The sequence below is a fragment of the Ursus americanus genome, chromosome 14 (assembly GCF_024610735.1).
Source record: "Ursus americanus isolate L20-20 chromosome 14, mUrsAme1.1.p, whole genome shotgun sequence".
In the NCBI taxonomy this organism is placed as follows: domain Eukaryota; kingdom Metazoa; phylum Chordata; class Mammalia; order Carnivora; family Ursidae; genus Ursus; species Ursus americanus.
The window spans coordinates 57,921,540-57,932,056 of record NC_142140.1 but is presented as its reverse complement, the minus strand read 5'-3'; the positions used below and the strand labels follow the sequence as shown (position 1 = coordinate 57,932,056).

Genomic DNA, 10,517 nt, shown 5'->3' with positions numbered 1-10,517 from the left:
GATGGTGGGAGCCAGGGCTGGGGCAGGGGGTGGGGAGTCCATGCTTCCTGGGGACAGAGTCTCCGTGTGGGGAGATGGAAAGTTCTGGAGACGGAGGGTGGGGGTGTTTGCACAATGGTGAGTGTGCTTCATGCCGCGGACCTGTGCACTTAGAGACGGTTAAGATGGTGAATTTTATGCTCTATGATTTTACCACAATTAAAAAGAATTTTGAAACATTTAGTATGATAGGAAAAAACCCTCTCCCCTATCAAATAATTGGTTACCTAGAAATAGAGGCCGTGCAGGGGAGACAGGACAAATGCCAGCTTCTCTGCTCCATGCCTCTGATTTAGCAGTTTGCAGAACAATGACTCAGTTCCCCGTTATGCAAGAAAGAGACCCAGAGACTCTCTTGACTCTTGTGTCACCATGAGCTCGATGTGCTTCTGTACACAGCGGGCGTTGTTCTTGTGCCCACATGGCTCCGTCTCAAGCCGGGGACACCTCCGCCGGTGGGCTCTCAGTCCTTCTGACACGCCCCCGACTGGCTTGAGTTCACATTCTGGCACAGAGGGGCACTTGGGGCTCATCCTGCACTTCCCCAGCCCCAGCCCTGGACCCCGCCATTTCTCCAAGGAGCCCTGCTTCTTTTTAATGGGAGGCAATGTTTAGGGACCACGATCTGACCACAAAGTTAGGAAGGAAGTTGCAAAACTATTACAATGAACTCCCGTATACCCTTGCTCTAAGTCAGGGATCAACAACTACCTGCCCGAAGCCGGTTTTTTGCAAATAAAGTTTTACTGGCACGCCGCCAATTCATTTACCTACTGTCCCTGGCAGCTCTCGCTGGGACAGAGGAGTTGAGTAATTGCGACAGAGACGGTGTGGCCCGCAAGGCTCAAAATATTTACTATTTGGCCCTTTGCAGAAAAAAACATGTAGATCCCAGAGCCAGATCTGCCCGTGGTTAACCTTTTGCTTCGTATCTGCCTATAAACAAAATCTGAAGTATATAATATATTCTACAGAAAATATTCTCCCCCTTTTTCTCCATTTTTCTAAATAATTTGAGAGTGAGTTGGAGCCATCATGAACCTTTCCTCTAAAGCGCCATGCATTTCCTATGAACAAGCACCTTCTGTTACGTAAGCCGAGGACGATGGTTAAATTCAGGAAATCTCGCGCTGGTAGAATAATATTATAAAATATACACCCCAAGGGAAAATCCCCTCAGTCATCCGGATACCGTCTTTTACAGCACCTGTCATCGTGTCCCATCCAGGATCGCTCCCCACACTTAACTCCACGCCCCCTGGGTCTCCTTCCATCCCAGACGAGACAGCGAGACAGCTGAGACTGCTGAGACAGGGTAGGCTTGCTTCTTTGTTTCTCATGACCTTTCATGACCTTGACTCTTCGGAAGTGTGCAGGCCAATTATTCTGTGGGATGTGCCTCAGGGTGGGTCTGTGTGCTGCTTTCCTCAGTCAGATGCAGGGTACACACTTCCGGTGGGAACACCCCAGCAGCGACAGGCACCCCCCCCCCCCAGGCTGCGTCCTACCAGGACATGATGCCCATTTATCGCACTCCTGGTGACGTAAACACCACCTTCCCGGGCTTCTCCAGTAAGACAGACTCCTCTTTGTAGTTAAAAAGTCATCTGTAGGGGGCGCCTGAGTGGTTCAGGCAGTGAAGCAACCGATTGATCTCGCTCAGGTCTTGATCTCAGGGTCGTGAGTTCAAGCCCTGTGTTGGGCTCCACGCTGGGCATGGAGCCTACTTAAAAAAATAAAAAAAATCAAAAATAAAGTAATCCGTAGGAAGACCCTTTGAGATTATGCAACCAACTTCCGCCCGATGATTTAACACCGATGCTGATTCTTGCCTGGGCCGGTCACCGCTGTGCCGGCCGCAGAATAGTGACTGTTACGTTATTGGGGGGATGCCTCAGAGTGGAATTGCTGGATCACATAGAAAGAATATTCTTTTTTTCCCCCTAAGTTGTTTTATTGTGGTAAAATACACTTTACCTAAAAATGCACCATCTTAAGCATTTTCAGTGCCCAGTTCAGTGGGCGTTAAACACATTCGTAATGTCGTGCACCATGCCCTCCACCGACCTCCAGGACCCTCTTCATCTGCTAAACCTGACCTCCGTCCCCATCAAACACTGACTGCCCCCCCCCCAACCCCACACGCAACCCCTACTTCCAGTCTCTCCAACGTTAAGGTCGCAGTGCTGGTGCTCACACTCCGGGCTTGGCCAGCGGCCGCCCCGCCAGGCTGGCTTCTGTGTCTCCGACAGGTCCCCGTCCTTCTCGGGGCACTTCCTGCCTCTCTGGCAAACCAAGATGTTCCAGGCCCATCAGGCACTCTCCCTGCCCCATGCCTGGAATCAGCCGCTTCTCCCAGGAGCCCTGCAGGTGCTACTTAGAAGCCGAGATCCTCATGCGGGCTAGATGTTCCTGGCTTGTCTCAGCGGACAGAGCGACAAAATAGATTTTTGTTTACGTCTCGGGTCCACGCCGATCCCAGTCCATCCCCGTGGGGTTGAGTGCTGCTCCATATTTACTTTGTATTTCCTCCCCAGTGGAGATCTGGTTCTTAATAACATCAGGACACTTGCTACTTTGCTCGGTCCCATAATACACAGGAGAGTTTCAGAATCACTACAGCTCTACCGCTCCCGGAAACAAATCTACTACACAAAGTGCACATTTTTTTCTTGTAGTTCCTTTTGTCTTTAGAGCAAGTGTGTGTCCAAAAGTTGCGTGGGCTCGTTCTCCTCTCTTTCTGTGTGGTTATGTTTTTCATCCGAAACAGAGTTCGGTTCATCCGTTTTCAGTTTATAACCCATTCTCAAGCTTTCTTCCCGCACCCTTGTTGATTTAATTTTAGTGTGGAATATAGAAAGCATAGACAGAGTTTGACAACTGCACAAACAGGAGCGTTCAGAGGTTGTCGTCCCCTCCTCCTTCCGACTCTACCCACCCCCCATAGGGAACCGATGCCATTGGTTCCTGGTTCATCTTTCCCATGTTTCTTTTGCAAAAACAAGCAGCTGTGTGTACGTGTCAGCCCCCTTCTTTGTTTCACAGAAGCTAGTCTAACACCTATGCCTTTTCCTACTTGTTTCCCACGGAACAGTGTGACCTGCAGGTGGCTCTGATCCACTCTTGTTCGTGGCCAGGTGGTACTCTGGGCTCTGATGCGCTGTGGCTGGTCAGCCTCTCCCGTGTGTAGACATTTGGGCTACTTCTGATATTTTGCATTTACAAACCACGGTGAATAACCTTCTGCACGCATGGTTGCACAAGGTCAGAGGTGTGTCTTTGGGCAGGTTTCTAGCGGGGGGATTGCTCTTATGCAGCATGGCGATAATCCTGAGATGAAATCAGGTGTGATGCACAAAGGGCCTTCCACCAGGCAGCAGGTAATCCATGGCAGAAAGTCATTGTTGGATGGCTTGGCCTTGCTGGTCACACTCTGCTCTCTCATTATGTTTACTTTAGTCCTGAATTTGCTCTGAGCCTAGAATCAGGGATGTAGCTGGAGTGGGGGTTAGGTGGGGGTTGGGGCTCAATTAGAATTGGGGCTCAGCTTGGGATCAGGGTTCAGTACAGGGCCAGGTCTCAGTCAGGGTCAGGGGTCAGAGTTGTGGCCAGCCTATAGTCACATACTCAGCCAAGGTCAGGGTTCAGCCAGGAATCAGGGATCAGTCCAGGACTGGGGTTTAGTTCAGGATCAGGGTTCAGTCTAGGATCAGGGCTCAGTCCGGGATCAGGACTCAGTCTGGGCTCAGGGATCAGTTCAGGATCAGGGCTCAATCTGGGATCTGGGATCAGGGCTCAGTCTGGGCTCAGGGCTCAGTCTGGCATCAGGTACCATTTCAGGGCCCAGGCTCAGCCTCAGAACACACAATGTGTGTCTCTGTGAATGTGCCTGAGTTGGGTGGTTCCTTGTGAAGTTGAGACCAAGGCTCAGTTCTCAGGTACTCAGGGCCCTGCCCCAGCCTGGTAGCCCCCCTGCCTGGGCAGCCCTTGCTCCCACAGCCTCCTCTTCAGGCCTGCTTCTGCTTGGTCGCCTCCAGTGACAAGAAGCTACCGCCTCCCCAGGCAGCACCTCTATCTGCAGGTCCCTGTAACTGCACCGTTCCCTGGGCTGAAAGGTGAACAAAGGGAGGGGTGCTGCTTCACGGCCACAGGGGGCTGGGCTGCCCTCAGCCCCGGTCTCCTGACTGTCCTGCCGCTGATGGGGATATTGGAGCCCCTAATGGGACACCTGTGCCTACCCCAGGCGGACTTCTCAGGATGAACTCTACTCTCACCCCTCCCCCACCCGGCACCCACACCCGAGTCCTCAGCATCTCAGGATAGGCATGGGGGTGTGAGTTCCCGTATTTCCTATGAGCCCCTCCCTCTCCAGAGAGCCCCTCCCCCTCCAGAGGTGAGGGGCTGCCTTAGGGGTTGCCCCCAGCAACTCTGCTTCTAGCAGGGCCAGCTCGGGGTGGGCCAAGCAACCCCAGTAAGGAGGGTCCTGGCCGAGACCTACAAGGGTCCGTGTGCAGGTGTTTTTACCTCCCGCTGGAGACAGCTGGAACCGCCCCTCCAGGCCTCAGTCTCCCCTTCTGTGCACGGGCATGCTGCAGGTGCGTCCTGGGAATAAAATGGGATGCGTTTATGCCTTCAGTGAGGTGTCTGGGGGTGCTCATGTGTGCGCCATCACTTAACACACTTATTAAGCACCTACTGTGTGTCGGACAGGCTTGGAGCAGTCGAAGAGAATAGCCGGGTCCTGGAGAGGGTAGCTCGTGGGGGCAGGGGTTGCCCAGTCCAGGGAAGGGTGGCGAGTCCCACAGGGGCGGGGGGGGGGGGCGGAGGCGGGCCCATTTCTCCTCCCCTCTGGGGCCCCTACCCCTCCATGGGCTTTCGAGGACCACAAGGGGGCAGAGACGGGGTCTCGCAGCGGCAGCAACCGCAGCACCCTCCCGGAGCCTGGGTGGGAGCCGACCGTTGGGATGCCCCTCCCTGTCCCCGGCCTCACCCCCAGCTTGGGGGTACCTTGAGCATAACAGGAAATTTGAAACAACAGGAAACCAAGGCCGGGCAGGCGGCGGCTCCACCCTGCCCAGGGCGAGCCACCCCGGGCCTCAGTCTGTCCCAGGGGACCGCCATGAACAGTACGGGGTCCCCAGCAGAGGCCCCCGAGTCCTGCCAGCAGCTGGCGGCCAGCGGGCACAGCCGGCTCATCGTCCTGCACTACAACCACTCGGGCCGGCTGGCCGGGCGGGGAGGGCCCGAGGAGGGGAGCCTGGGGGTCCTGCGGGGCATCTTCGTGGCCGTGAGCTGCCTGGTGGTGCTGGAGAACCTTCTGGTGTTGGTGGCCATCGTGACGCACATGCGGTCCCGGCGCTGGGTCTACTACTGCCTGGTCAACATCACGCTCAGCGACCTGCTCACCGGCGTGGCCTACCTGGCCAACGTCCTGCTGTCGGGCGCCCGCACCTTCCACCTGGCGCCCGCCCACTGGTTCCTGCGCGAGGGGCTGCTCTTCATGGCGCTGGCCGCGTCCACCTTCAGCCTGCTCTTCACGGCCGGCGAGCGCTTCGCCACCATGGTGCGGCCGGTGGCGGAGAGCGGGGCCAGCAAGCGCGGCCGCGTGTACGGCTTCATCGGGCTGTGCTGGGCGCTGGCCGCGCTGCTGGGCCTGCTGCCGCTGCTCGGCTGGAACTGCGTGTGCGCCTTCCAGCGCTGCTCCAGCCTGCTGCCGCTCTACTCCAAGGCCTACATCCTCTTCTGCGTGGGGGTCTTCGCCTGCATCCTGGCGGCCATCATGGCGCTCTACGGCGCCATCTTCCGGGTGGTGCGCGCCAACGGGCAGAAGGCCCCCCGGCCGCCCGCGCGCCGCAAGGCCCGCCGGCTGCTCAAGACGGTGCTCATGATCCTGGTGGCCTTCGTGGTGTGCTGGGGCCCGCTCTTCGGCCTGCTGCTGGCCGACGTCTTCAGCTCCACGGACTGGGCGCAGGAGTACCTGCGGGGCATGGACTGGATCCTGGCGCTGGCCGTGCTCAACTCTGCCGTGAACCCCCTCATCTACTCCTTCCGCAGCCGGGAGGTGTGCCAGGCCGTGCTGGCCTTCCTGTGCTGCGGGTGTCTTAGGCTGGGCCTGCAGGGGCCCAGGGACTGCCTGGCCCAGGTCAGCGAGGCCCACTCCGGAGCCTCCACCACGGACAGCTCGCTGAGGCCCAGGGACAGCTTTCGGGGCTCCCGGTCGCTCAGCTTTCGAATGCGAGAGCCCCTGACCAGCATCTCCAGTGTGCGGAGCGTCTGAGCCACGGCAGGGGCGGGAGTCCGGCCGCCAGTGCAGGCCCACACGGGGGCTCCTGCGGGCCTGCGGGAGACCCAGGAGGGGTGGGCCGGGGCGGGAGTGCTCCGGGAGTGTGGGGGCTCTGCGGAGAGGCAGGAGCAGGGCAGCCAGCTGGGCGTGTGTCCGGAGGCCCCATGGTCCCCCTCACAGTGCCTGGGCCCGCTGATGCCAAGCAGGTGTCCCGTGGTCTCCCTGGAGGAGGCAGCTGCTCATGGCAACAGGGAGGGTCCTGGAGTGGGGGTGAGTGGGTTTGCTATGTACGCCCCCAGCTCCCACGTGATTCTGAGGAGTCCCAGCCCCTCCCCAGCCACGGGGTGCTCCCAGGCTCCGAGGGATGGGCGGTGGTGGGGGTTGACGGCCTGGCAACACGGAAGTTCAATGATGGTTTGTCCCAGCCTCCCTCTTATTCACCTGTGGGCATTGGGGCGATGGCACGGGGCTGTGGTAGGCCGGTGGCGTGCAGCATGTGGGCCTGTTGCCAGGGGGGGCCGTGAGTCTGTGGATTAGGGGTGTGGTTGTGGGGGGAGCAGCAGAGTGTGGGTGAGTGTGTGCAAGGGAGACAGAGAGACAGAGAGACAGAGACGGAGAGGGAGGGGGGAGGTGGGCACAGAACAGGGTGTGCCAAGAGTGTGTGCTGGTGTGTGTGTGCTTGTGTGTGTGCTTGTGTGCACGCACATGTGTGAGAGCCGGTGGGGGCTGCCAGGTGGGCCCCCGCCCCCCTCGCTCACTTCCCCTTTCTCATCTTGGGCCCCCGGCAGCCTCTTCCCCGTCTCTGGCCGCTGCACCTTTTGGGGGCCCCATCTGGGGGCCCGCAGAGGCGCAGCTGCCTGGCCCTCCTGGCCTCAGGGAATCTTGCCTGCTCCCTTTAGCACTAAGTGCCTCGCCCTTCCCTCCTGTAAAATGGGCTGATCGGGGATGGAACCTGTAGCACAAGGTTGTCAGCACATGCTCAGCACTCGCCGTGGCACGTGGCGTCCAGTGTGTCCGACCAAACTTCTGATGATGGCAGGAGTGTGCTGTCCATTTCGGGAGCCCCGGTGGCTGTGGAGCACTTGACACGTGGCCAGCGCGACCGTCGAAGTGAACTTTGAGTTGTTTGCGTTTACATAGTCCATGGCACTCGTGGCGCCTGTACTGGATGGCGCAGGGGTACATCCTCAATGCACGGCCTCCTCTGGCTCGTGGAAGCTTCTCTCCCTCCCTTCCTCCAGGCAAGCCGGTGCCCACAAGTCTTCCTGCCGCCGCCTTGCCTGGGGCTGGGGGGCAGCACCCCGCCTGCCGCTTGGGCACAGGACTGCTTCCCTCTGAGCCTCGGCTTCTTCTCTGTGCAACGAGGGGTGCGGCCCCCCGAAGCTGTTCGCCGTGCCAGCCGGTCCTGCGGCCCCGAGCCACGTGTGGCTATTTCTGATGAATGAAAATGAAATGAAATATTAAACACTCACCTTCTCGGTGTGCTGGTCGGCTGGAGGCCCACGTCTCAGTGCCGCAGACTGGGTGGCTTTACAGAAGGGTGTCCTCTTGTGGTTCTGGAGGCTGGAGATCTGACACCGAGGTGCCCGCGGGGCACATGCGCCCAAGGCATCGAGGCGAGACTGTTCCACGCTCTCCCCAGGATTCTGGTGGTTTGCCGGCATCATTGGCACCCCTGGGCCCGTGGAAGTGCCATCCCGGTCTCCGCCTTCACCCCTTCACGTGGCGCTCTCCCTGGCTGTCTGTGCCCAAATGGCCCCTTTCTAGAAGGATGCCAGGCCCACCCTAACGACCTCCTTTTAAGCTTGATTGCCTCTGTAAAGACCCTGTCTCTAAATCCAGTCCTGTTCCGAGGACTTCAACCTGTGAACTTCGAGGGGACATGATTCGGCCCTGACGTCCAGTCACGCCAGCCTCATTTCAAGCACCGCACAGTGACATGTGGCTTGTGACTACTGTTTCAGATCGTGTAAACGCAGGACATGTCCATCATCTGAGAAATTTGGGTAAAATCCCAAGCATGAGTCCAGGTGCACAATAAATTGGGATATTTTTGTGTTTTCCTGATTCTTGTCATCACGTTTATCCGCAACGGCAGCAGGCAGGGTAGGGTCTTGGTGGGATCTGGGGTGAATGGAGCCTGGGCCACCCTGAAGCTCTTAGCCGGTGCTCTGGGCCTGTGTGAGCTGGCCTGGCTGCCTGCTCTGCTCTGTGGGGCATCACACACTCCGTGTTGAGTGAGCTGAATTAATCGCTGGTCCCTCCCAGCTGGGGGGCTTCACACTTGCTTTGTCGTCCCCACCATAGTGGCCTGCCTGGCATGTGCCTACCCTCAATCCTCACTTGCCTGCCGCCTACCCTTCCTTCATGTCTCAGCTTTAGCATCACCTCCTCCAGGAAGTCTCCCCTGATTTCTTCTCCTCCCTAGGTTTCTTCTCGGCTCCCACAGCTGCCTGCACATCCTGCATTGATGGGCCACTCATCCATCTCTTCCCCCGGACTGTGAGCTCTGTGAGGGTGGAGACCGTGGTGGTGTCTGGGTCACGACTGTGGCCAGAGCTCTGGGAGAACTGGACTCAACAGCATGCCTTCCTCTGAGCCTCAGAAATCTCTTCCTCTTCTTCTTCCCCACCCCCACCCTCTTCCCTGACAGCAGCACAATATCCCCAAGAATCCCGACTTCTGCTGGTGCGATGGCTCGGGCGTCTGTAACCTGCCACCATTTCCCAGCTCTGCCACACACCACGGGCCTCGGCTTCCTCATCTGTAAAAGGAGGATATCGACAGCCCCTGCCCTCCTGGCATGTTGATAAGGTGAGGCCCATAGAGGCTCTGGAACTATGATGTGTACGTTTCCAAATGAATAACAGCAACAAAGCCTTATATAGTACTCGGTGCCCGGCACTGCTCTCATTGCCTTTGTCTTAACTCATTTATTCCTCCAAAATCCGCTTGGAGGAAGATACCACCATTAACTCCATTTTACAGATGGAGAAACTGAGGACCAGAGAGGTTAGGTAATTGACCCTAGGTCACACAGCTAGGAAGGGGCAGAGCTGGGATTCAAAGTGGCAGTGGCAGTGGCAGGCAGGTGGCTTCTTGATCCCTGCTTGTTAGGGATTCGTTGACTCTCTCCACTTTCCAGGTGGGAAAACTCCGGCTCCGGGGAGGAGGCGGCACGAGCAGCTCTAGGGTCCGAGCCTTGCTATCCGAGCCAGGTCCGGGCTTCTTTCTTGGGCTGTGTCTGGGTGAGCGTGTGTATCTTGTGCATGCATAGCCCGACCTGGAAGAATGGGGGGCAGATGGAAGGAACAGGTACGAAGGGCACAGGGGCCAGAATGAGTTCTGGTCCTTTTTCCCTGCCCTGCCGGGCCACCCCTGACTCCTCAGGCCCAGGAGCTCCCTGGGAGCGGGGGACAGGACTAGGAGGGGTGAGCTGGTGTGGGGCGCCCTCTTCTCCTTCACCTCACTCCTTCATTCACTTCACCACTGTTTGTCAGGCTTTCTTCTGGGCACAAGGGTTGCCCCTGTAAACAACCTGCTGCCCCAATAAAGGCCCCATTCTGGCGGGGGTGACAAACAGCCAGAGGTCATTCCAGGAAGGTGTTAGCCCTGCAGAGAGGCAGGGAGGACGGATAGCAGATGCAGCAGATCTGCGGGGGCTGCGTGAGCCGACCGTGCTCCCATCACACCACCACTACGGAGCACTCACTGTGTGCCTGGCTCTGAGTCGGTTCACGGACCATCTTATTGAATTCTTACCGCTGGGGGGTGGGCAAAGGGTGTGGGATTATTTATCATCATATCGGGCAGGGGAGGAAACTGAGGCTCTGAGAGGTGAAGCAGTCTGCCCAAGGTCACAGAGACGGGAACGGGAGGCGCTGGGACTTGAATCCAAAATGCTGTTGAGTCAGGGCCACCTCGCACCTGGGACAGAAGAGAGGGGTCCGTGTTGGAGCCCGGACGTCACCTCACTGGGGCTTTCGTGTTCTGTACCCCATGGCCTCAGTCTTCCCATCTGGAGGAGACGGTATGCATTATTGATGCTCCTTAAGGCCCCTGGCCGGGACACACTGGGTTGTTAGGGATGCCAGATTGTAAAATACAAATTTGGGGGTGCCTGGGTGGCTCAGATGGTTAAGTGTCTGCTTTCGGCTCAGGTCATGATTTCCGGGTCCTGGGATCGAGGCCCGCA

The 10,517-nt window shown here is 57.9% G+C and overlaps 1 protein-coding gene and 1 long non-coding RNA gene across 2 annotated transcripts; one reads left to right on the top strand and one right to left on the bottom strand.

Annotated features, from left to right (window-relative positions):
• Positions 1-2,199: 2,199 nt before the first annotated feature.
• LOC123796788 (uncharacterized) lies at positions 2,200-4,849 on the bottom strand. Its single transcript, XR_006780819.2, has 3 exons — positions 4,736-4,849; positions 4,564-4,641; positions 2,200-4,147 (listed from the first exon to the last, which is right to left on the bottom strand). It is a non-coding gene; the product is annotated as an uncharacterized LOC123796788 (long non-coding RNA).
• A 60-nt stretch (positions 4,850-4,909) lies between these two features.
• Positions 4,910-8,365, top strand: S1PR4 (sphingosine-1-phosphate receptor 4). The gene has a single exon (XM_045804414.2). The coding sequence runs from the start codon at positions 5,159-5,161 to the stop codon at positions 6,314-6,316; it is 1,158 nt and encodes a 385-aa protein (XP_045660370.2). The 5' UTR covers positions 4,910-5,158; the 3' UTR covers positions 6,317-8,365.
• The last annotated feature ends 2,152 nt before the right edge of the window (positions 8,366-10,517 follow it).

Excerpts from the sequence above, each read along its gene's own strand:
- S1PR4 (XM_045804414.2), top strand. The coding sequence starts at position 5,159 with ATGAACAGTACGGGGTCCCCAGCAGAGGCCCCCGAGTCCTGCCAGCAG.